This window comes from Protopterus annectens, chromosome 14.part0 (assembly GCF_019279795.1).
Source record: "Protopterus annectens isolate FY-2018-M chromosome 14.part0, PAN1.0, whole genome shotgun sequence".
NCBI classification, from domain to species: Eukaryota; Metazoa; Chordata; order Ceratodontiformes; family Protopteridae; genus Protopterus; species Protopterus annectens.
The window spans coordinates 926,701,588-926,729,156 of NC_056748.1; the positions used below are offsets into that span (position 1 = coordinate 926,701,588).

Here is a 27,569-nt window from a genome sequence, read left to right on the forward strand (position 1 = left end):
CACTCAGCTGAGTGAGCAAATGAGATGGGTAAAAGATACAGTACAAAAGATATTGTATTACAATATCTTTGATTTACTACATGACTATATCAATTCTGTTTTCTCAAGCTAATTCTGAAAATTAAAATGGGAGAAGGGAATAATTAAATCATCAAAAGACCTGTACAGAACCACAAGGTCCTGCTGACAAGAGGAAACATCAAGGTGTTAACTATTTTATATGAACCATCTGCTGCTGGGATATAGCCAGAAAATTCTATTTTGTACTCGCATGTATTTTTCTGCCCTCAACCTAAATGGGCAAATCTCTCAAAATGTTGCCCCAAGTACTTAAAAATGTATGCACTATTTTCAGCTGTTCCCTCTATTAAATATACGGTTTTGTAAGCTATGTACCTGTTGTCTGAGCACTAATTTAGACAGTTATAGACATACCTATGACATGAAAACTAGCAATGTTCCTAAGATTCTTAGAAATATGCATTTAACAGAAGTACAAAGATTATGCCTGGTTACACCCTTAATTTGTTGCATTAATATCACTTTTATTTTCTTTTATGATTTTCCATGCAGTTTTATGTATAATTTGGATAAAATTAATGCAGTTTTATGTATAATTTGGATAAAATTAATGTCAGTATGCATTACACTATATTGTTTAAAACAAGTTTTTTTTTTCAATATGTAAAGAATGTGCTTTAATGTAAAGCATGAGGCAGCTTTTATTTTACTTTGTTGTGTAAAACCACTGTGCAGTCTGGTTTATGGGTTGTATAAAATCACAGAAATGTGATTTTAGAGATGCATTTGTTGTACAAATTTTTGCAGTCTGCTGTGCATTCTACAGAACTTATTTAATAGTTTGTTTTGATATTATAAAGAATGCCTGAAAGTCAAGGTTCCTCAGGCTGAAAACATGTTTGTTGGAATATGGTCCCTGTAGTAAGTCTGTTTATAGACAGGCCTTACACCAAAGTAAGTCACTTACACTGACAGCAACTCTTTCGGAATCTGGTCCCTAGACTTACTTCATTGGTTACAGCCCTTACAAACAGGTATTACTTTGTTAACTGAAAAGTATAAAAATGTGATTTTCTGTAGCTGTCAATCAATTTCAATTATATAGTCTGTTACAGTATGTTGTTGTGTCTTTCGGCTTTTCCCGGTTAGGGGTCGCCACAGTGGAACTCCGGTCCGCTAATGATTGGCAGATAGATTTTTACGTGCCAAGTTGCCAGCCCTGACGCACAACCTTCAACGAAGATACGCTCATTCACGCATGTCTCCACGCAGAAGACACTCTAGCTGAGAATTGAACCGGACAGCGTCTTACTGTGAGGCGACAACGCTACCGCAGCACCACCACCGCAGTAGTCTGTTACAGTATAATGGCTATTAAATTAATACCTTTAGAATGACCCTGTTGTGTCTTACTTGTTTTATATTTTTATTTATTCTAAAATTAATTTCTTAGTTATCTAAAGGGCAGTTCTCTGCTACAGTTTCCTTTTGAGACAAATATTCCTTTTATGTTTATTTTTGTACTTCAGTCATCTGATATGCTTTACCAATATTTATCAGACTCTTACTGCTAGTCTCCAAAAAATAATTTTATTAATATTCATCACAGTCCCAACCATTGCTTAGGGCTCTTTCACTCTATAAAATTCATGTATTTATTTATTTGAAGTTTGTTAACCCGGTAAACAGTAGTGTACCTATGATGGCATGAAGGGGCAATGGCCCCAGGTGCAAAGTGTTAGGGGTGTGATCAGCTGTCTCATCATGATCATACCTCTCAACCTGGAAACAACAAAAATCTGGACAAGGCCCATGAAAAATAGGTACAAATCTGTACGCTGATTACCATATAATTTGCATACATAATTACATAACCCACCCACTCCAATGGCATTCTGGGATACCAACTTTCAAATGCAAACTGAACAGAAAACCAAACTATATCACCAGAGTCCCCCTGCAGCAATTCCAATATCCCATTACCTGGCTATTTCGCCCGATTTACCATAAACGCTAATGTATGCATAGTGCTTTACTTCTGCAATGATTATTTGGATTTTATTTTTACATTGACAGCACAATGCAGAAACACTAATAGACACCTGGTAAACAAAGCAATACTGTCTCACAATGAAAATAGGCTTGGCATTAAAACTTCTCTGCCCTTGAACTCACATCTTCGGACACCTCAGATTTAATTTTAAATTTTTTAAAAATTTCTTTAAAATTTAAATTTTTTTTTTTTCCCCTTTTTTTTTTTTTTTTTTTTTTTTAAAAAAAAAAAAAAAAAACCCCACTTTTTTTTTAAAAAAATTTTCCCTTTTTTTCCCCCTTTTTAAAAAATTTTTTTTTAAAAAAAAAAAAATTATAAAAAAAAATTTTTATAAAAATTTTTTTTTTTTTTTTTTTTTTTTTTTTTTTTTCTAAAAAAAAAAAAAAAAAAGGAAAAAAAAAAAAAAAAAATAATTTTTAAACAAATTTTAAATTTTATAAATTAAAAATTTTTATTTTTCATTTCAAAAATTAAAAACAAAAAAACTTTAATTTAAATAAAAATATTTTCTTTAAAAAATTTTTTTTTTAAAACCCAATTTTAAAACTTTTTAAAAAAAACAAAAAAAATTTTTATTATAAAATTTTTTCCCTTTTTCAAATATTCCTTTTTTTAAAAAAAAACCCATAATTTTTCTTTTCCTTTTTATAAAAACCTTTACTTTATTAAAAATATTTTATTAATACAACACATTTTAAAATTTAAATTTTTTTTTAAAATTTTTAATATTTTTTAAAAAAAAAACCCATAAAATTTTAATTAAAAATTTCCCAATTCAAAAAAAAAAATCTAAACCCAATAAAAAAATAAAATTTATTAACCATAAAAATCTTAAAAAATTATTTTCAATTTAAAATAAAAAAAAAAAAAAAATTTTAAAATTTTTTAATTTTAAAAATTTTTAAAAAAATTTTATCATTTTTTTTAAAAATTTTTTAAATTTTAACAACACATAAAACATAATAAAACACCTTTTAAAAAAAATAAACTAAATTTTAAAATCTTCATTTAAAATTTTTTCCCCACTTCTTAAAATTTTTAAAACCCCAAAAAAAAAAATAAAAAAATTTAAAAAATTTTCTTTTAAAAATTTTTAAAAAAACAAAACAAATTTTTTTTTAATAATTATTAAAATTAATTTTATTTAAACCATTTTAAACAAATTTAAATTTTTTTTTTAAAAAAATTTTAAATTTTTCAAAATTTAAAAAAAAAATTTTAAAATTCTTTAAAATTTTTAAATTTTAAAATAAAATTTTTTTTAAATAATTTCAAAAACCCAATTATTTTAAAATTTATTTTTTTCAAAAAAACACTTTTAAAAAAAAATTTTTAAATTTTAATTTTAATTTTTTAATTAATTTTACTTATAAATTTCCAATTTCCAAAAATTTAATTTAAAAAAAAACTTTTTTTTTAATTACCAAAAAAAAAAAAAAAATCACAAAAAATATTCTTTAAAAAAATTTTAAACAAAAAATTTTAAAATATTCAAAATTTAAATTTTATTCCATTTATTTTTAAAAAAAAAATTTTAAAAAAATTTTTTAAAATTTAAACAATTTAAAATTCTTTTTTTTTTTTAAAAAATAAAATTTTTATAATTTTTATCAATTTAAAAAACCCATCCTTAAAAACTTTAAAAAATTTTTTTTTAAATTTTTAAAAAACCTTTTTAAAATTAATTTTATTAATAACCCATTAATCTTTATTTTTTTTAATAATTTTTAAAATTTAAAAAAAAAAACAATTTAAATTATACAAATTTTTAATTTATAATATTTAATTTAATAATTATATAAATTTAAATTTTTTTTTTTTTTTAAAAAATATTTTATATATATTTTTAAAATATTCAATTATAATAAAATATCTTTTTTTTTTTTTAAAAAATTAATTTTCAAAACATTTTTTATTTAATACTTTATTTAAAATTTTTAAAAATTTTAAAATTTTTTTTTTTTATCTTTTAAAAAACCACACATTTTTTAAATAAATTAATTATCCATATTTAAATTTTTATACATTTTTTAAATATTTTTTAAAAAATATAAAATTTTAATTTTAAAAATAATAATATATATAAAATTAAAATTATATAAAATAAAAACATTTTTTTTTTAATATATATATATTTTTTATAATATATAATTTATACATTTTTATTTATATATATATATATAAATATATATATTATATATATAAAATTTAATATAATTTATTTATAAATATAAAAAATTTTTTATATTTTTTTTAAAATATTTTAAAATTTTTTTTTTTTTAAAATATATATTAAAAATTATTTATAAACAAATAAAATACTTATAAAATTATATTTTAAAATATATATAATTTTAATTATAAAATTTTAATTAAATTATAATTAAATATATTTATATATTTATACATTTTTTTAAATATAAAAAATACAAATACATATATATAAAAATATATATTTTTTTAAATATATAAAATTTTTATTTTATATTTTTTAAAATACATATTTTTATTTTATATATTTACATATTACATTTTTTAATTTTTATACAAAAAAATATCCTTTAAAAAAAATTTTATATTTTAAATTAAAATCTTTAAATAAAAAATATAAAAAATATATACAAATATACTATTAAAATATATAATTTTTTATATTTTTTATAATAATATATACTTTTTTTATATATATTTATTTTTAAATAATATATATATAATATAATATTTTTAAAATATATTTATATAATATATAAACAAAAAAAAAAAAAATTCTTTAAAAATATAAAATTAAAATTTTTTAATATATACATATTTATATATTATATATTTTTATTTTTTATAATATTATTATATATTTTATATAATATACATATATATTTTTATATAAAATTTATATATATATATATAATATATAATATAAAATATATTAATTATATTCAAAAAAAACAAATATTTTTTTAATACATAATTTTTTTAAAAATATTTTTTAATTTAAAAATAAATTAAAATAATATATATAAAATTATTTATAAATTTTAAAAAAAAAAATTTTTAAAAATTTAAAAAAAAAAAAAATTATTTTTAAAAAAAATTTAAAATTTATTAAAAAAATATAAAAAAAAACAAAAATTTTATAATTAAAAAAAAATATTATTTTATTTTTTTCTTTTAAAAATTTAAAATAAAAATTTTTATATATATTAAATTCAAAAACCATTTTAATTTTTTCCTAAACCCATTTTTTAAAAATTAATAATAAATAATTTAAAAATACTTTTTTAAAAAAAATAATAATTTTTTAAATATAATTTTTACTAAAAATTTAAAAATTTTAATTTTTTCTTATTTTTTTTGGAAACCCAGTTAAGAGGGGTTAAGAATAAAATAAATTAAAAAAATTTTCCCTGAAATTTAAAAATTTTTAAAATTTTAATTTTTTTTAAAATTTTTTTAAAGGAAAATTATTAGAAACAAATTAAAACCCCAAATATTTCAGGAAATTTAAGAAAAAAATGTAATATTCAAATTAAAGATAGAGTTAAAAAAGGGTTAAAAAAATGTTAAATTTCAAGAATGTCTTTTTTCCCAGGGAAATTTTTAAAGGAAATTTAATTTCAGTTGTAATGGGGTTTCCAATAATGATATGTGCAGTGACTCAAACAATAAATAATTTAGTTTTAAACCCCTGACATTTGATTTGTATTGCCTTATTATGCTGATGTGAACATCACAGCTTTTTCAAAATATACTGTATGGAAAACAAAAACAATACACAGGGGGGAGAGGACCGAGTGTGCAGTATGATCATGCTACCAGAGAAAAAGAGTATATTGCATTCAAATAATCAAAATAGCATGCAAGTAGTGTTGGCATGCTAATGGGGTCATTACAAGTGCAAATGATAAACAACACACCTTACTTTGTCTCTTTCTGAAACCCGGGGGAAATACATCTAAAAAGGGCAGCCAGGAGCTAATAAATAATCCAAAAACGAACACTTCTAATGTGATCAGCCAGGCGAGCATCAGAAACAAGCTTCCTGCTCAAAAAGTTTTTGTTTTTGGCAAAATTTTTCCCGGCGCTAGCTCAATTCCGACAGGCTGGTAGCCCTAATCTGCCACGGGTGACATCAGCTGAAAAAGGCAAAAATTTAAAAAATAAAAAAAACACAGTGAAAAATGAACAAAGGGGGTGCCACTGAATCATGGCACCCAGTTTTGACTCAAAAGGTAAAACCAGTAATTAGGGACAGTTGGGGGGTATGATCATGATCCCCATTTAGTGCGATACTGAAAAGCGGTATTGCGTGGTCAAACCTGAGTGCAATACTCCATGTACAGCAAAGTTGTTACAGTTTAAAGTAAAAAGCTGAAAAGGGTGGGGCTCTCATACACTGGCAGAGGACACTACCTGAGCCACCCCCCCCTCTGCAGACAAGTCAACTGATCCAAGAACCCTACTCAGCCATGATGGGGCCCAAAGGGGGCAATAACACAAATCTTCTTAAATACAAAGACAATACATACAGATTACAATAATATGCTGATAGATTAAAAAAAGGAATTAGAAGAAATAAAAAATTTACAAAGTTGCACATACAGCATGATGCAAGTTGATAATAGACAAAGGATATAAAGTATAATGTCAAGTTAAACAAAAAAAGTTATGAATTTTCCATCGGGCCAAACTAAAGCTCCAGAGCTTTTACTGGTCGAGGCTACCCCTTATCCCAACATGCCTAGCGGCAGCTACCCAGATTTGTTTGTAATGGCCCCACTAGACATATAAGTAAAAAAAAAAAAACAACTTTTTTCTAAGCTCTTATATATCAAGATAGGAAGGATAAGGAAAAGGGCAATGAATGGTTAATTAACCTGATATGTCAACAGGAAACTCAGCCAGTGTAAAAAAAGTAACTCCTCTTGAACCTCCAGGAAGGGGAAGGACCAAAAAGGAAGGTGAGATGAAGGACAACAAACCTGGAACTTATGGTAGTAAAACTTCTTTATGTTTTGTCCCATCTCCCTTCTTCTTAATGGGACCCCCCCGCACCTGGTTCTTGGGTGGCTCACTGGAAGAAACTATTCAGGACCGTGGAACCAAAGGATGCCCTACTCCAGGAGGCCACATCCACTTTGTAATGAGAGATAAAGGAATGAGGATTTGCCCATGTTGCTGCACAGAATGAATCTAAAGGTAATTTAGCTGGAAGGCAACAGAGGTGGCTAAGACCCTGGTTGAATGTCCTCTGGTTCTTCCTGGAAGCTTTTACCAAAAATAAAAAAGTGATTGTGTCCAACAGCCATTTTGATAATGTCACTTTAGAAACTGGATAACCTTGCTTATTGTCAGCAAAGGACATGAACAACTGGTCCGCTTTTCTGAGGTCTTTGGTCCTGTGTAAATAAAAACGTAATTGTCTATGAATATCCCATTGGTGTAATCTATACTCTGCCTTGTTGCCATAATTGGGGAAGAACACAGGAAGCTCAATGGACTGTAATTCAGAAACCTGTCTAGCTGAGGTTATAGCAACCAAAAAGAGGGTTTTCCAAGATAGAAACTGCAAGGGGCAAGATGTTTCTAGTTAAACAGAATCACTAAAGCTAAAACCAAGTTTGGTCTCGAAAAAACATTGTACCTCATAAGAATGCTCTGCACAATTATGGGACAATGTTTGAACCCAAGTCTCCTACATGAAAATTGGGGATGGCAGCCAGTTTGGGCTCTAATGGTAGCTGCAGCTGCCCTTTTCAAAGGTTTCCCCCAAAATCAAGAATCTTGTGAACAGGAGCCATAAAGGATCAATGTTTTTTTTTGGCCCAGTAAGAGAACCTCTTCCGCTAGTGTAAATCCTCCTGGCAGTGGGCTTGTGGGAGGGCACTAGAATGTGTTGTACAGCAGGGGAAATGCTTGGGAGCCTGGCTAAGACTGGAAGTGGAGTAACCAAGCAGTCAGCTTGAGAGTTTGAAGGATGGGTTAAGCCTGCCTGACTGGTGCTCAGTAGGTCTGGAACAGGGTCCAGTATCCAGGGCTCCATTTAAGGTGATGGGAAAAGGAAACCATAGCTGATGAGGCCAGTAAGGAGCAATGAGTATGAGTTTGCAACCCAAGATTTTTTCTTTTTAAGTTTTGGGAAAAAAGGGGGGGTGGAAAAACATATAGCAGTCGAGGCCAATCATGAACAAGTGCATCCCTGGGTGGGTCCCAGAGGGAACTAGGGCAAAGTAGCTGCTGCATTTGTTGTTTAGGGGGGTGGCAAAAAAGCATGGCTGGCCCCATTTGCAGAAAATCAAGTTTAACTTCTTTCTTCAGGGACCCTTGTGAGGCATGAGGATAGCCCTGTTGAGCCTGTCCCCTATCAAGTTGGATTTTCCAGGAATGCGTTGCAATCAGAAAATGTTGGGAAGACATGCCCATTTCCATACTCAAAGCCTCCCCACACAAGGGTAAGATCTGGTTCCACCCTGCTTGTTAATGTACCATAACACTGACAAATTTTCTGTCTGGATTGCAATAGTCCCTGTAGGTAAAACAGTCCTGAAGTGCTTGCAATGCCAGAAGCACCCCTCACCTCTAGAACACTGATGTGCAGCTGGTACTCATGAGGTTGCCACATTCCTTTGGGCAGTCCATCCCAGAAAATGCCCACCCTATCTGGGACATGATGGTCATTGTCTACGGATGTGGGTCTAGGGTCTGCCCACAGTCACCTGGGGAGACCAGATTCCCCTGATCAAGATTTGGGGCAATTCCTGGAAAGACCACTGAGCAAAGAAGCCACTGCAGAAAAAAATTACATCTGCAGGAACTCTACCCTGCAAAATCAGTGACCATCTGCCCCCCTATACAACACGTGCCATCTCCTCAACCTCAATGAGCACCAGTACAGACCCTCTAGATGGCTAACTAACTTCAACCCCATAAGCTTCAATGAAACATTAAGCAAAATCAATTGGAGCACTCTAAAGTATTTGCTTTAGATGAAGCAGTTGAATTTTCAATTGAACTTTTCTCATATATTCAATAGAATGGCCCCTCAGAATAAAGAATCAAACAAAAACAAATTAAAGGCTTTCTAGAGACACAAAAAAATATGAATACCAAGATGAGGATGGAAAAAAAAGGGATAAAATAAAAAACCCCCTAGATCTCCAGCTTTTCAAACAACTCTGCAAGCAAGTAAAGGTTTGTTATTTAAAGATAAAAAAAAAGTACTACTTCCATCTCCAAAACAAAACAGTTCTGAATTCAGTCTCCACTCTATTAAACCCTGGGACCAAAAGCAATCCTTGCCAAACTCTGACAAACCCCCTGAACTAGCTACCCTTTTCAACTCCTAATTCATAGACACTATATCCAAACCCTTTCCCCCTTTCCTAGAGCTACTCACAACAGCCCCCCCTTCTACAAACCATAAAAAAAGCCTTCCCAATATTCTTTTTCCCTCTCACGTTCACTTCCACTATTTCTAAACTCCTGCTAAAACTCAAACCCGGGAGCACCGCAGACAGTTTACCCCAGAATACCTTCAAATGTCTGCCAAATCCATCAGCTAATAAGCATTCTCATAAATAGATCTATCCAAGAAGCCTATGTACATCCATTTGGAAGAAAGCTTATATCATATTTTCATAAAGGGGTAAATCTCAAATTTCGCCCCATAGCCATTCTATCTCCTATTTCTAAAATAATGGAAAAATTTATTAATTCAACTCATGGATTACCTATCCCAAAACCAACTACTTTCCACAACTCAGCATGGATTCCCCCTGGCCATAGTACTACAACTGCTCTCCTTTCCTTCCTAGACACTGTTAAAAAGCAATGATGGTAAACTTGTCTCAGCACTCTTTCTTGATCTCTCTAAGCTTTTGACACCATCTCCCATCCTCTCCTCCTTTCTAAGCTCTCACACCTTGGCTTGTCCACACCCCTCCTTAACTGGTTTACCAGTTACCTCAAACAGACCACAATCCACCAAATGGTTGCACTCTCTCCCTTTTCTCATTACTTCACCGGAGTTCCCCCAAAGGGTCCATCTTAGGCCCCTCCTGTTCAGTATTTTTATTAATGACTTTCACCCCCTCACTCATGCATCTGTAGTTCAATCGGATGATTCTACTATTATCTGCTCTGGTAAGTCTGAAATCGAACTCCTGACCATCGCCAGAATGCTTTCTTTCAAAAATTTGGGTGTCAAATAGTCACCTCACCCTCAACCCAAATAAAACCAAACTCTTGCTCTTTATGCCCCAAAAAACTACCACTATTAATAAATCTGAGTTCATCATTTTCTCCTCCAACAAGCCTGCTTTAGAGGTAGTTTCCCATACCAAGTTACTTGGCTTAACCTTAGATGACAACAACCTTTCACCCATCCACAACACCATAAAAAAAAACACCAAAACTTGGTACCCTCTACGACATATACACTTTTAAAATACTCTACTAGAAAAAAATTTGCCCAAACTTTTCTCCTACCTTCTCTTCTCTATGGTATTCTGACAAACATCCAATCGTCATTAAAAATAGAATGGAGCTGCTATAACAAAATTGCTAAATTTGTTACTGGAGCAAAATATTCCTCCCACCACTCTCACTCATTACAATCCCTGAACTGGCTAGAACTACACCCAACACATACAAAGCCCCAGCACACAAATTCATCTATAATTCCTCCAATGCCCAGCTCTGGCATCACTTCTGACTATCAAACCATTCACTAAGATCTGAAAATCAATCACTTATCCAAAAAAGACCTAAACTCCCCGTAGGCCAATACCCTTTTCTCTTTCACTGTAGCTAAACTCTGGAATCCCCTTTCCCCCCTCTACAGACTATAAATAATGCCCAGTCATTCAAAAAAAAACACTCAACATCTCTCCTCTCATTGGCTATGCCCTTGCACCATCCCCAATTCCTCGTCACCTGATTACTAAAAACCCAAACCCCCTCTTCTTTTCCCCTTTTTTATTGTGCACTCACCCTTAATCACCGCCCGTGTGCCTCACCCTGCCTCACATGGTGTAAAAGTGGGTTATCATTATCGTCTGATCTATTGAATACCCCCAAACACCAGAGTCTTCCACAAAATGTTGCTATACATTGCCTATGTTACTGTGTCACTTCTGACTCCTATATTATTCTATTGTACATTGTTAAATGATGTTATTAGTCTTGTATATTGTTAAATGCTGTTATTAACTCTCTAAATAATCTCTTAATTATGTACATTGTTTTTTTTTTTGGGGCTTTTCTCCCTAGACCTCCACTGGGAAAAGGGCTCATTTCAGCCCAGTGGACTTTCCTGGTTAACAAAAGCAAAAAAAAAAAAAAAAAAATTAAAAAATAATAAATAAATTAGGACTGTGACAGCTGATGATTATAGAAAGGTATTAGACTGCATTTAACTGTCCTTGACCAATTTTGGTTGACGTGTTTTGCTGTCTTCTTGGTATCACCATAATCGTTTTCTGCAAAGCATATATATTTTATAGCTAGGAAAATGCCTTAAATGTTCAAAAAATAATTTGTTTCATTAGTATTTCTAAATGAGAAAACATTCCATTTGCATGAATGATGCTTAGAGAATAAAATAATTACAATAAATACCATGCAAGCAGATTGGAAGAAATAAAATGTAATTATTTTCAAAATTAAGAGAATATGGATTTGTCATTCAGAAAAGCAAAGTTATAAACCCAGAATTAGTTGGCTCATGTGAAATTAATGCAAAAATGTAACTAGTGGCGCATACAGTTAACGTATAGAGTTCAGAGGCAAGTTCAGAGAAATACGTGTTAAATATCTCACAGAATGTGCTCGTTTGTGCACAGGGCAACATCCTTTTAGGCCAAATTCTAATTTCAGTTGTAATAGGATTTGCCAATAATGATATGTGCAGTGACTCAAACAATAAATACCCATTTAGTTTTAAACACACTGACATTTGATTTGTATTGCCTTATTATGCTGATGTGAACATCACAGCATTATGCAAAATGATACTGTGAGTGGCAATACACAATACAATACACAGGGAGGAGAGGACCGAGAGACATGTGCAGTATGATCATGCTACCAGAGAAACAGAGCAGTATGCATTGCATTCAAATAACTGCAAAATAGCATGCAAGTAGTGTTGGCATGCTAATGAGAGTCATTACAAGTGCAAATGATGACTGTACACACACACACCTTACTTTGTCTCTTTCTGCAACCAGGCGATAATACATCTACAAACGAGCAGCCAGGAGCTAATAAATAATCCATAAACGAACACTTCTAATGTGATCAGCCAGGCGCGAGCATCAGAAAACAAGCCATTCCTGCTCAGAAAGTATTTGATTTTGAGCCGGAAATACGTGCGCTAGCTCAATTCCGACAGGCTGGTAGCCCTGAAAGATCTGACGTCATTGCGCGTGATGACGTCAGCTGACAAAGAGCAAAAACTTAAAAAATCATAAAAACACAGTGAAAAAAAATCTGAACTAAAGGGGTGCCACTCGGGAATCATGGCACCCCAGTTTTGGACTCCAAAACTCGGTAAAAACCGAGTAATTAGGGACAGTTGGGAGGTATGATCATGATCCCGATTTAGTGCGATACTGAAAAAGCCGGTATTGCATTCGTGGTCAAACCTGAGTGCAACGCTCCATGTACAGCAAGCAGTTGTTACAGTTTAAAAGTAAAAAGCTGAGAGGATGGGACGCTAGCTCATACACTGGCAGAGGACACTACCTGAGCCACCCACCCCTCTGCAGACAAGTCAACTGATCCAAGAACCCTACTCAGCCATGATCCGGGCCAAGGAGGCAATAACACAAATCTCCTTAAATACAAAGACAATACATACAGATTACAATAATATGCTGATAGATTACAAAAAATGGAATTAGAAGAAAAACCCCATACAATTAAAATACTTTACAAAGTTGCACATACAGTATGATGCAAGTTGATAATAGACAAAGGATATAAAGTATAATGTGCAAGTTAAACAAAAAAGAAGTTATGAATTTCGGCTCCGACTCGGCCGATTTACTAAAGCTCCAGAGCTTTTACTGGCTCGAGGCTACCCCTTATCCCAACATGCCTAGCGGCAGCTACCCAGATCTCGTTTGTAATGGCCCCCACTAGACATATACAGTAAAAAAAAAACACAACTTTTTTACTAAGCTCTTATATATCAAGATAGGAAGGATAGAGGAAAGGACAATGAATGGTTAATTAACCTGATATGTCAACAGGAAACTCAGCCAGTGTAACCAATAAGTAACTCCTCTTGAACCTCCAGGAAGGGGGAAGGAGGGGGGGACGCAAGAAGGAAGGTGAGATGAAGGACAACAAACCTGGAACGTTATGGTAGGTACATAACTTCTTTATGTTTTGTCCCATCTCGCCTTCATTCTTGCTAATTGGGACCGCGTCCCCAGCACCTGGTTCTTGGGTGGCTCACTGGAAGAAACTATTCAGGACCGTGGAACCAAAGGATGCCCTACTCCAGGAGGCCACATCCACTTTGTAATGAGAGATAAAGGAATGAGGATTTGCCCATGTTGCTGCACAGAATGAATCTAAAGGTAATTTAGCTGGAAGGCAACAGAGGTGGCTAAGACCCTGGTTGAATGTCCTCTGGGTCTTCCTGGAAGCGTCTTTTTACACAAATCATACGAATAAGTGATTGTGTCCAACAGCCATTTTGATAATGTCACTTTAGAAACTGGATAACCTTGCTTATTGTCAGCAAAGGACATGAACAACTGGTCTGATTTTCTGAGGTCTTTGGTCCTGTGTAAATAAAAACGTAATTGTCTATGAATATCCCATTGGTGTAATCTATACTCTGCCTTGTTGCCATAATTGGGGAAGAACACAGGAAGCTCAATGGACTGTAATTCAGAAACCTGTCTAGCTGAGGTTATAGCAACCAAAAAGAGGGTTTTCCAAGATAGAAACTGCAAGGGACAAGATGCTGCTAGTTAAAAGGGGGACAGAATCACTGATGCTAAAACCAAGTTTAGGTCTCGGGGGGGGGGGGCGTAAAAGCATTGTACCTCATAAGAATGCTCTGCACAACTTATGGGACATAATGTTTGAACCCAAGTCTCCTACATGAAAATTGGAGATGGCAGCCAGTTGGACTCTAATGGTAGCTGCAGCTGCCCCTTTTTCAAAGGTTTCGGCCAGAAAATCAAGAATCTTGTGAACAGGAGCCGTAAAAGGATCAATGTTATTTCTTTTGGCCCAGTAAGAGAACCTCTTCCATTTGCTAGTGTAAATCCTCCTGGCAGTGGGCTTGTGGGAGGGCACTAGAATGTGTTGTACAGCAGGGGAAATGCTTGGGAGCCTGGCTACGACTGGAAGTGGAGTAACCAAGCAGTCAGCTTGAGAGTTTGAAGGGATGGGTTAAGCCTGCCTGACTGGTGCGTCAGTAGGTCCGGAACAGGGTCCAGTATCCAGGGCTCCATTTGAAGGTGATGGCGAAGAAACGGAAACCATAGCTGATGAGGCCAGTAAGGAGCAATGAGTATGAGTTTGCAACCCAACGATTTTGCTTTCTGAAGTACCTTTGGAATAAGAGGGAAGGGTGGTAAAGCATATAGCAGTCTCGGAGGCCAATCATGAACAAGTGCATCCCTGGGTGACGGTCCCAGAGGGGGAACTAGGGCAAAGTAGCTGCTGCATTTGTTGTTTAGGGGAGTGGCAAAAAGATCGCAGCATGGCTGGCCCCATTTGCAGAAAATCAAGTTCGCAACTTCTTTCTTCAGGGACCCCTTGTGAGGCATGAGGATAGCCCTGTTGAGCCTGTCCGCTATCAAGTTGGATTTTCCAGGAATGCGCGTTGCAATCAGAAAATGTTGGGAAGACATCGCCCACTGCCATACTCGAAGAGCCTCCCGACACAAGGGGTAAGATCTGGTTCCACCCTGCTTGTTAATGTACCATAACACTGACATATTGTCTGTCTGGATTGCAATAGTCCCTGTAGGTAGAGAGTCCTGAAGTGCTTGCAATGCCAGAAGCACCGCTCTCACCTCTAGAACACTGATGTGCAGCTGGTACTCATGAGGTTGCCACATTCCTTGGACAGTCCATCCCAGAAAATGCCCACCCTATCTGGGACATGTCCATGGTCATTGTAGCTACCGGATGTGGGTCTAGAAAGGGTCTGCCCACAGTCACCTGGGGGGAGACCAGATTCCGTGATCAAGATCATGTATGACATTGGCAATTCCTGGAAAGACCACTGAGCAAAGAGAAGCCACTGCAGAAACAAAATTACATCTGCAGGAACTCTACCCTGCAATATCAGTGACCATCTGCCCGCCTATACAACACGTGCCATCTCCTCAACCTCACATGAGCACCAGTACAGACCCTCTAGATGGCTAACTAACTTCAACCCCATAAGCTTCAATGAAACATTAAGCAAAATCAGTTGGAGCACTCTAAAGTATTTGCCTGTAGATGAAGCAGTTGAATTTTTCAATTGAACTTTTCTCATGATATTCAATAGAATGGCCCCCTCCAGAATAATAGAATCAAACAAATAAGCAAATTACGCAATTTGGCTTTCTAGAGACACAAAAAAACTATGAATACCAGAGACTGAGGATGGAAAAAATGGCATAATAGTAAAAACCCCATAGATCTCCAGCTTTTCAAACAACTCCGCAAGCAAGTAAAGCGTCTAGTTATTAATGATAAAAAAAACAGTACTACTTCCATCTCCAAAACAAAACAGTTCTGGAATTCAGTCTCCACTCTATTAAACCCTGGCACCAAAAGCAATCCTTGCCCAAACTCTGACAAAACCCCTGCTGAACTAGCTACCCTTTTCAACTCCTAATTCATAGACACTATATCCAAACTTGCTTCCACCTTTCCTAGAGCTACTCACAACAGCAACCCCACTTCTACAAACCATACCCCAGAAAAGCCTTCCCAATATTCTTTCTCCTTCTCTCACGTTCCCACTTCCACTATTTCTAAACTCCTGCTAAAACTCAAACCCGGTAGCACCGCCCCAGACAGTTTACCCCCAGAATACCTTCAAATGTCTGCCAAATCCATCAGCTACCCCATAAGCATTCTCATAAATAGATCTATCCAAGAAGCCTATGTATCATCCATTTGGAAGAAAGCTTATATCATATGCTTACATAAAGGCGGTAATATCTCAAATTTCCGCCCTATAGCCATTCTATCTCCTATTTCTAAAATAATGGAAAAATGTATTCAAATTCAACTCATGGATTACCTATCCCAAAACCAACTACTTTCCACAACTCAGCATGGATTCCGCCCTGGCCATAGTACTACAACTGCTCTCCTTTCCTTCCTAGACACTGTTAACCACAGTCGCAATGATGGTAAACTTGTCTCAGCACTCTTTCTTGATCTCTCTAAGCTTTTGACACCATCTCCCATCCTCTCCTCCTTTCTAAGCTCTCACACCTAGGCTTGTCCACACCCATCCTTAACTGGTTTACCAGTTACCTCACAAACAGACAACAATCCACCAAATGGTTGCACTCTCTCTCCTTTTCTCATTACTTCTACCGGAGTTCCCCAAGGATCCATCTTAGGCCCCCTCCTGTTCAGTATTTTTATTAATGACTTTCACTCCACTCTCACTCATGCATCTGTAGTTCAATACGCGGATGATTCTACTATTATCTGCTCTGGTAACTCTGAAATCGAACTCCTGACCATCGCCCAGAATGCTTTCTCTATTACCGAAAATTGGACGGCAAATAATCACCTCGCCCTCAACCCAAATAAAACAAAACTCTTGCTCTTTATGCCCAAAAAAAGTACCACCATTAATAAATCTGATTTCATCATTTTCTCCTCCAACAAGACTGCCTTAGAGGTAGTTGCCCATACTAAGTTACTTGGCATAACCTTAGATGACAACTTAACCTTTCACCAACACATCCACAACACCATAAAAAAAACACACCAAAAACTTGGTACCCTCTACCGACATATACACTTTTTAAACTACTCTACTAGAAAAACATTTGCCCAAACTTTTCTCCTACCTTCTCTTCTCTATGGTGCCCCCATTCTGACAAACATCCAATCGTCATTAAAAAATAGAATGGAGAGCTGCTATAACAAAATTGCTAAATTTGTTACTGGAGCAAAATATTCCTCCCACCACTCTCACTCATTACAATCCCTGAACTGGCTAGAACTCCCACAACACCTAACTTACATACAACTAGCCACAGCACACAAATTCATCTATAATTCCTCCAAGTGCCCAGCTCTGGCATCACTTCTGACTATCAACCAAACCATTCGCTAAGATCTGAAAATCAATCACTTATCCAAGTTAAGAGACCTAAACTCCCTGTAGGCCAATACCTTTACTCTTTCACTGTAGCTAAACTCTGGAATGCCCTTCCACCTTCTCTACAGACTATAAATAATGCCCAGTCATTCAAAAAAATCACTCTACGAACATCTCTCCTCTCATTGGCTATGCCCTTGCACCATCCCCAATTCCTCGGTCACCTGATTACTAACCAGACTCATCTCTCAGATACCCACACTCTTCTTCTCTCTTCCTATTGTGCACTCACCCTTAATCACCGCACAGTGTGCCTCACCCTGCCTCACATGGTGTAAGTGCAGATTATCATTATCGGTCTGATCTATTGAATACCTGCCAAGCACCAGAGTCTTCCACAAAATGTTGCTATACATTGCCTATGTTACTGTGTCACTTCTGACTCCTATATTATTCTATTGTACATTGTTAAATGCTGTTATTAGTCTTGTATATTGTTAAATGCTGTTATTAACTCTCTAAATAATCTCTTAATTATGTACATTGTTTTTTTTTTTTGGAGCTTTTCTCCCCAGACCTCCACTGGAAATGGGCTCATTTCAGCCCAGTGGACTTTCCTGGTTAACAAAAGCAAATAAATAAATAATAAATAAATAGAATCCGCATGTGGAAGCGTGCTAAAGGAACTAGCATAATAGCTGCAGCCATTGAGCCCAGCACTTGTACGACTTTTCTTGCCTGAACTCTCGTCTTGTTTATGAGAAAGGAAACTTGTTGACGAATGGTTGACACCCTGTCTAGAGGCAGTTTGGCTATCATTCGTCGTGTATCCAAGTCTGCCCCTATAAAGGTAACAGACTGATAAGGCAGACATTTCGTAGTTTATTGTGATGCCTAACTGGGAACAAGTTTGTATTGTGTAGTCCCGTGCCTTGATTACTTGATGCTCAGTGGTAGCAGTGAGGAGCCAGTCATCTAGACATGGAAACATCTGGAATCCTAGACGCCTCAGGTGAACCGTGACCACTGCCATACACTTGGTGAACACCCTGGGGGCTGTGGTGAGACCAAAGGGCAGGGCCCTGAACTGATAATGACTGGCTCCCAGACGGAAGTGTAGGAATCTCCTGGATTGCCCATCCATTTTTATATGGTAGTACGCATCCTGGAGATCTATGGAGCACATCCAATTGTCCCTGACCCAAGAAGGGAAGAATGGACTGCAGTGTCACCATCCGGAACTTTGTCTTTTTTACCGATTGGTTTAGCTTGCTGAGATGCAAGATTGGTCTCCAGTTCCCTGTCTTCTTTGAAACTAAAAAGAACCTTGAGTAAGTTCCAGATCCGATTTGGTCTGCGGGGACTTCCTGGATGGCTCTTTTTTCTAGCAATCTGTGAACCTCTAGGATTGCATGATCCAGAAGATTGGGTGGAACATCTGGAATCGAATGTTTGTCTTTTGAGGGGGACTGAGAAAAAGGAATTTTGTAACCCCTGGATATTATCAACAGTACCCATGTTTCCCTCGTGACCGATTGCCAGGCTGCTGGGTACAGTGATAGTCTGCCCCTGACTGCCTCCAGAGGTGGACAGCTGAGCCTCCCTTCAGGAGTGCTGAAAGGGCCTAGCAGAGAAAGTATCTCTGTTGCAGACCCCCCTCTGCCATGTGGTTGGCAATTTCCATTATTGTTTCTCTCTCTGCCCCTGGGGGAAAAAATCACCACGTGTGTCAGGCGAAGATCCCTGGGATTTTCGGAACCACATTTTCCCACACTTCTGACCCTTGGGATACGGTTTAGATGGAGTGGAAAAATGGACCCCTATGGCAAAAGAGTCTTGCCATCCTGTTCACACCTGGTGAGAGTCTCTTTTACCTGAGGCCCAAACAAGGACGAGCCGTCAAAGGGGGTGTTGGTAAATTAAGACAAAGGGTTCTGCAAATTTGCAAAGGTGCATCCAGGTGTGTTTGCATAAGGCTACTCCAGTACCCGCTGCCCTACTCGCTCCATCTGCCGCATAAGAAATGAGCCTCATAGAGGAGTTTACCCCGCAGGTCAAGGTCGCAAGCTGGGAAGCTGCCCTGTTCACAACTCCCTCAGCTGTAGGATCTTGTAGGGCATCTCCTAGCTCCTTCATTAGATCCCTGTGAAGTTGTGTGAAATGTGACAAGTAATTCAGCGTTCTGAGAGCAAAAGTCACTGAAGAAAAAACACGATTCCCATGCCTGTCCATTGTACAAGACTCTTTGTTCGGCGGATAGAGAGACGAAGTTTCCGCAAGTTCCTTCTTGGTGGCTGCTGCCACCACCACAGCATCAACAGGGACTCCCTTGGAGAGGAACGACTTATCTTCAGGAGCTGTAATAAATTTGTTAGGTCTCCTCGGAACAGGTTTTATGGTCTCTGGAGCGCTCCATGCCTTTCGACTCACTACAGACAAAAGTGGGTCAAGAGGTGGAGGGTCGGGAAGCAAATGCGTCCAGGTGTATGGACTGGTTCTCAGAAGGGGCTAGGGACTTCCAGCCACCCCTCTGTCTGAGGATTTCCAAGATGTCTGAAAAAGAGACATCTTCAGAGGGGGTCTGTGGGGACCCTTCCAACTCATCCAAGTCTGTAGCCAAAGTGATAGACTCAGGGGAGTCTAGATGCTTCCTCTTGCATTTCTTCTTCCGAGGGACCTCCTCCGAATGTTCGGGGGAGGTTTTGGAAAAAGTGGGGTCACCCAGTGGGGCATCCTGGGGCACAGGTTCCCTACGCTTGGCAGGAGGAGGGGAAAAAGGCCGGCACAAGCACCGAGGGAGGAGTCGTCAATAGAGCTGAGGATGTAGGGAGTCTCAGGAGACAGCACACTCCTCATCACCTCAAAAGTGCCACGGTCCCGAGTCAAAGGAACCTCTGGCTCCGAGGAGCCCAGAGATCTTCTTCGAACCAGGAGCAAAGGCTATGAGGCCGATGTAGGAGCTGAGCTCACCTGCCCCGAGGCTGCGAGAGGGAGAGCAGGGTCGGAAAAGTGTCCGATGCCACTTCCCCCCATGGAGCCAGCAAGAGAGCTTCGGCACCCAGACCCCTCGACAGACAGACATCGAGGAGATCAGAGTTGTAGTCGGAACCAATAAGGGAGAAGAAACTGGAGCAGACGGTTCCCACCACGACTTAAATGCACTCTGGCTCCAAGCTCAAGAGAGTCAGAGGAGGAATCGATGAAGAAGCTGGGAGGGCCGAAGGAGCCAAATCCTTATGGGCGGGACTTGATGCCTGTAACTTGAGGAGCCTGTTGTCCACTCTCTCCACGTCCTGATCCGAAAGTCTGGAGGACCGAGAGGAGTGTGAAGAGGACTGGTGACTGCCCGCTCCAGGTTGCAGCAGCGGAGATTGTGGAGCAGAGCGTACCAGCTTCAAAGAAGGAGACCTTGATCTCTTATGGATCCGGACCGGCTCCGAGGACACAGATGGAGCCACCGGAGACTTAGCTTTGTCGGAGCCAATGCTGGGGGCTGACAGAGCTGAAGGCTTCTCAGTAAGATTTGTCTGTTCCAAGCTCAGAACCGATGGCTTGGAGTGTTTCTCTGACACTTTGGCTGGCTGAGGACCCTGAGACGAGGTATCTTGAGGGTTCTTCAGGAGGCCACGTAAGATAAGCTTATTTTTTCTTTCCTACAGGACTCTGGAACTGAAAGCATGACAGATGGAGCAAGAGTCCTGCAGGTGAACAGCCCCTAAACAATAAATGCAACTCGTGTACCCATCCATAAGGGGCATTTTCTGGCAACACGAGTCACAATTTTTAAACCCAGAGGGTTTAGACTCTTTAGACATAACTAGCAGGGAAAAAAGGTTTCCACAGAGAAAAAACTATCACTCCCAGCCTACAACAAGCAGAAGTAAACAGGCTGATAACCACAAAGGAAAAAACTTGAAACTTTTTTTTTTAAAGAAAGAAGGAAGGAAAGGAAAAAGGGGGAGAGCCTCTAACTTAAACAGCAACTCCCCCTATGGGACAGCCTTTAACTAAAACGGCAATCCAAGACAAAGGGTGAATAAAGGGAAGAACCCTCTAACTTAAACAGGCTCTAAGGAGAAAGCAGGCCTGAAAGAAAACGATGGCCTAAAACACCACAAAGAGCAGAGAAAAGGGTCGTTAGACTAAAAGAAAAATACACGCTCTAATGAGTCAGTATATAACCAGTCAATTACCAACAAAATTGCAAATAACTATAAAAACACAAAGTACTTAGCCTGAGCCAGTATGGAGCAATCTCGACGCTGCAAGTGGCAAACGAGATCTGGGTAGCTGCCGCTAGGCATGTTGGGATAACAGGTAGCCTCAAGCCAGTAAAAGCTCTCGAGCTTTACTAAATCGGCTGAGTCGGAGCTGAGGATTGGCTCCGAACCCAACCAGTAAGAACGAAGGCGAGATGGGACAACATAACATCATACATTAACCTACAGGTGGGCCTGGAGAAGAATCAAGACAAATGCCCGATTAAGATTACCTCCTAAATTTCATTCTCACTTAAGTCTCCATATCCACACAGTCAACAAATTCCTCCCCAGGGCAGATAACTGTTACATGATATAACATTTCAGTTTGTTCTACGAATGCATGAACAAAGAAAAGGCATTGGTAATGTACTGGTGGTACTGTGCTTTGTACTGATTTGACTGTAGTTAGAGAACCTTTACATATATATTTTGAGACTGTGAAAATTAACAAGTATGTGATTCGTACATGTAGTTTCCTGAGCTGATGCTTTGATATATAAAATTTCCATGTGAATACTAATCATTTTTTTGGATGCTTACCATGTGATGGCTTTATAATCTGCATAGCAGTATAATGCTGTGGTCTGATGACTGGCTCTTTATAGTTTTATACAGTTTATCACTGCACATCAGTGCAACTCCTTTTATATTTATTTGTCTGTGCTTTCATATACTTTAACTTTCTTCAGTTCTTAGAATATTTGAGTTTCCCTAACTTTGCCTCACTGTGTTTCTTCCTCCATCTCCTGAAGTAAGCTAGCTTTCCATACTTTATCACCTTCATATTAACATACTGTAATTTCTTTTTTTTTCATTCATTTTAGAGCCCATGGCTATCAGACTGTGCTCTCTGTATGAGTCAAACAGCAGGAGGTCTGCCGCACATCATACCACTGAGCACTGGTCATACGGAGAAGCTGTACCTGTGAGCAGCAGCCTAAGGGGATCACTTACTATTGTGCAATGTAAGCAAGTCTAACAAACGGCCTAGCTGTATATTAACAAAGTGGTCAGATATTTCCTATTCTATGCTGGACAGTGTCAGTGGTGTCCCCCCCCCCCCAAGGGACTAGTCTTTACACTAAGGACCACCAACCTAACTGGCCATTGACCATTCATATGACCATTACACTGCACTGTCTAAACCAGTTTACTTCCAGAAACTCAGTGGTGACATTCACCCCGGCCCTGCTAAACAGCAAAACAATGACCCAGCCAACACAACTACAAATGCTTCTGGAGCTACTTCCCCACCTACCTCTGAATCCAAACTCCTGCTTGCAGACATGAATGTCAGAAGTGTATGTAACAAAATCCAAGACATTACTGCATACTTAGCTACCCACTCCCCTGATATACTAGCTATACAGATACAGACACACAGATCCCCAAATTTAAGTAAATGGAACTCGTGTCACTCCTCAAAATCAACAACAGAAAGTCTCTGTGTATTTCAGGTACTTGTATTCCACCTGGTAATACTTCAACAGCAGATGATATCCTCTACTGGATACCTTACCATACTCATCAAGAAACTATTACACTAGGCAGCCTCATCTTAGAACGGCAGCTGATCAACAATAAAGTCTGAAAAACACTCAGCTTCAGACTGGATCCTTCCCAACAAACCAACCAGTAGTCAAACATTTAGATGTTTGCCAGACACAATTGACCACCTCCCCACCTATTCAGTCAGAAACTGCAGCACCCAATCCAAAAACATAATCTGTAACCAAATACGTAATATAACAAAATTTAACAGACAAATTATCAATACTCTTAACCCAATATAACTGGAATATATTAAAATCCATGTGACTTAATGTCAATGTTGCAGTCTCTCATTTTAATGAAATTTTTATAAATATTCTTAACAGCCTAGCCACTACACAAATAAAACATTTCCTGAAACAACAAGTACATATGCTACAGAAAGTTTGAAACATTAGGCAAAGGAAGTATTTTATATCAAAAATATGAAAAAATGCATAGTAAAAAAAAATGCAAAAACTGACAGCACATGGTGGGCACTATCAGGGAATTAACACCCTTCCAGTATGATAAGCTGCTCCCCCTCTGGCGTCAGGTCTCACAACATCCCTAGGCATGCATTAGTTCTCCTGATAACACTCACCCTTTGAGGCTTTATTGCTTGTTTTGCAATGTGAAGCATCTCTATAACGTACAAATAAATGATGTTCACAGTCCTTTCATGGTTTATAGAACTGTTTTTGCTCCTTCAGATTGTTGCGTTAAATTTGCCTAACATGACAATTATAATATGAATGAATAATACTTACAAAACTGTGTCAACAGATCTCAAGGCACTCAAGACTTACTTCAGTTTAGTATCTTTTCAAGCACTGAAGATTACAACATAATCCGTTTTCTGCTTAACTGCATCAATACAGAAATGTTGCCATTAACTGTTAGTTATACCAGTAGCATTCAGTAGAGAGCAAGACAACTGTTGAAGCAGATAGGGGCAATTTTACCCAAGTATATACTAAGTTCAAAACTGCTGTATCGCAGAAAATTTCCATTACTCCAATACCTATTGATCCTAGAGTTAGAAATAGCAGAGGTGGGATGAGGGATATACCGGGACAACAAGTGATGTAGGGGGAAAAATACTTTCCTTTTTCATATGAGAGCGAGATAAAATTCCACTTGTCTTATACAAACTTTTGTCATACAACCACTCTGCATACACAGAAGAAATGATCACAGAATAAGTTAAAATGCCTTTAATCCAGCTATGCCAATGATGGGCCTGTACAGCTAAGCATAATATACATCTGCCTTAAACATTTTGTAAGTAGTAATAGCTTAGTGTAAAGCATGTGTATTTCTATAAGCATCATTACCTTTGTACTAGCAACACCAATTTCAGGCCCAGCGTTGATGTGAACTCCACAATCAGTTTCACGGGAAATTGAGCTGCCAACTGTGTTTGTAATTCCTACAGTAAGGGCTCTTCTCTCCTTACAGTACCTTAATGCCATTAAAGTATCTCCTGTTTCACCTACAAATGAGATGGAACACAAACAAAAGTTACATTAGAGCTTCCACTCATCTCTCAATTATCTAACAATAACTTACTTGTCTCAAAGCACATCACAGATCTGAAATATCTCAGGGTCATCTAACAGCACTGTTCTAGTGAAACCATCTAAAATGAGTAATTAATCTGTTGATGGAACAGGAATAAAGTAAGTGTTCTTCTTTGACATCAAACATGAAAAAAGCTGGGTTAATAAATGAGATTTAATCAAAGGCTGTATATCATTATTAGTATTTTGTTGTTGTTGTTGTATCTTTCAGCTTTTCCTGGTTAGGGGTCGCCACAGCAGAATTCCGGTCCGCTAATGACTGGCAGTAGATTTTTACGTACCGAGCTGCCAGCTCTGGCGCACAACCTTCAACGAAGGTACAACCATTCACTCATGTCTCCACACAGAAGATGCTTTAGCTGAGAATCGAACAGGACGTCTTACTGTGTGGCGACGACGCTACCGCAGCACCACCACCGCAGTACATTTTTATTTTGTAATAATTCAATAAAATAACTGTTCAGCACAGTGGTGAAGGGGATAACATTGTTACCTCACATCAGAAGGTTCTCAAGTTCACTTCTTGGCAGGAGTGCTTTCTGTGCATGTTTTCTCTGTGTTTGTAGGAGTTTTCTTTTGGTACTCTGGCTTCCACCCACATGTAGAAAAAGGTTACTCTAAACTGTGTGTGTACGTATTATGGAAGAAAAGGCCTTGTAATCTTCTTCTGTTTCCCACTTGCCTAGTAAACTCTCTGGGTGGTGATAGCCGTTCATAGGGTTGCTTGTAAGGAATGGATACAACTCAAAAGTAATGGATAGATGGATAGATGGCATAAAATAACTACAATTTCTACCAGTCAAACCCCTCATCGGTCTACATCCTAAACAGCACCCTTAGGAACTGCTGCTGTAACACATGAAACAGACATCTCAGTTCAAGTACTAGGCAGCATTGTGAAAGTGGTCTGCTCTCCAGAAAGAGCAACTAAAATATTCTCAGCTAAAAGAAAAAAACAACTTCAAATGTAAGTAATAGTAGTGGCTTTTTCATCAGCGAATAGGCAAAAACGAATAGCCTACAAAATATGGTTCAGAAAAAAAATACCAAGAACAGCTGCTCTCCGCTCCATCAGAAGTTGTCCAATACTCTTAATAGTAGTTAGACGCTTAATGGGTTCTTAGTCAAAAAAGCAGCAGTTATCTGTACATTGCAGTTCCGTCATAATAGGACTAGGACTCAGGACCTTTCTAAAGAGCAGGTATTACAGTAAAATGATATGAAGGTTAATTGAGTTTACATTTATTTTTTATATGTTCGTTGTCTGGATGATGTTTCCTGAAACTAGGTTTTTGTTTTTCAGATTTTGGTGCTCAACAAGAACCACAAACTGACAAGTGTGGTTGGTGAAGAAATCCTACTTTAAGAGTTTAGGATTCATTTGTTTTTTTGGGTGGGAGCAGCATTATATGTTTTCTTTTAACATTAGTGCTAGCATTTGGAGAGTTAGCAAATGGGATGGGGACATGATGTTGGGCTTAGTGCAACATGAATTGGAAACTGTTGCAGTTTTGAAGTTTGCTAAGTACATGCAGTTAATGGGGTTTCCAGCAAGAGGATTTGTGCCATGCAGCCATCTGACAGTTCCTTCCCTCCAATCCATGTACTTACTCCCCAGCTTTTGGGCTGCTGGTGGAGGAGAAGGGGAAGTGAAGGACTGTAGCAGTCTAGTACTCTACCTTGGATCGGACTGTCCAGCAGTGTGGGAAGGGGAAGTGGAAAGCAGTGTCCTGGAGCTGCAGTAGAACTGATGTTTGCAGCATCATCCTCTACATGCATTAGAGTATTTTTTGGTTCTACTTTCCAGAATGCAGACATTACATCAGTAGCGTAGCTGGGCATGGAGGTGTGGCTTCTGAGGATGTTCCAATCCTGGATCTTATGGTAACTATGCCTCCTCAGCCATCCTGCACATCCAACTCACAGATGATTCTAACCACTGACCTCCACCAGGGTTTTGAATACCTTACCCACATCAGCACAAGCACTTTAGCCTTGGAACAGTTATGTCCCTCCTCTGTGAAATCTACATTACAAGACCAGGCTTATAATCAAACTCATTTCTCAAAAGACATAATCAACACATCTCTTTATGCCTCCAGGATATATACAGGATGTTTTAATGTATTTTTGCATTCTAGCTCTCTTCTTTTGGATTTCATGCTCCGGTCTACTTTCTGAGTAGGCAGCTGTACTTTAAAAGGAAAAGTACTTCTTTTTTGTGTGGAATGAGAAGTCCTATAGGGGTTTAGAGACTGTCAGAATCACCACTTTGTGCATACAATGGATATAAAAAGTGTGCACATCCCTGTTTTTGTGATATAAAAAAATGAGACCGTAATAAATCATTTCAAAACTTTTCCAACCTTTAAAGTGATCTACATCCTGTACAATTCAACTGAAAAGCAAACAAATCTGTTAGGGGAAGAATACAAAAAATTTTAAAAAAAGTACAATAAACTGGTTGCACAAGTGTGCACACCATTAAACTAATACTTCATCCTGGCTTCATCCACCACATTAAATCCTGTTTGCATCGTTGAGTTATCCGTATTTGAAAAGGCAAAGATTGGTGCAAGGGGTACCACTGTGTTAGAAGGAGCCATTCGAGAATTCTCATGTGTAATCTTGCTAAGGGCACTATGGTAACTGAGGCTGCTATGGAACCCAGGAGTTGAACTGCCCAAGCTGAGACTAGATTTTGACAGTGTATCGCCCAGATTTAGGATCTTATCATGTGTAATCTGTGGTCCGGAAGAGAGACTAGGCAAGCATGTGTATTGAAAATTGCTCCTATAAACTCCAAGGTTTGAGAG

The 27,569-nt window shown here is 37.3% G+C and overlaps 1 protein-coding gene across 1 annotated transcript in view; it reads right to left on the reverse strand.

The window, feature by feature from the left end:
* The window catches only part of LOC122789348 (glutamine--fructose-6-phosphate aminotransferase [isomerizing] 1-like), a gene marked incomplete in the record, with an annotated part of 1,275,423 nt that overhangs the window by 335,665 nt on the left and 912,189 nt on the right, over positions 1–27,569 (reverse strand). Inside the window, 1 exon segment of the mRNA XM_044056728.1 lies at positions 24,508–24,665. Coding sequence (XP_043912663.1) covers positions 24,508–24,665 — 158 coding nt within the window.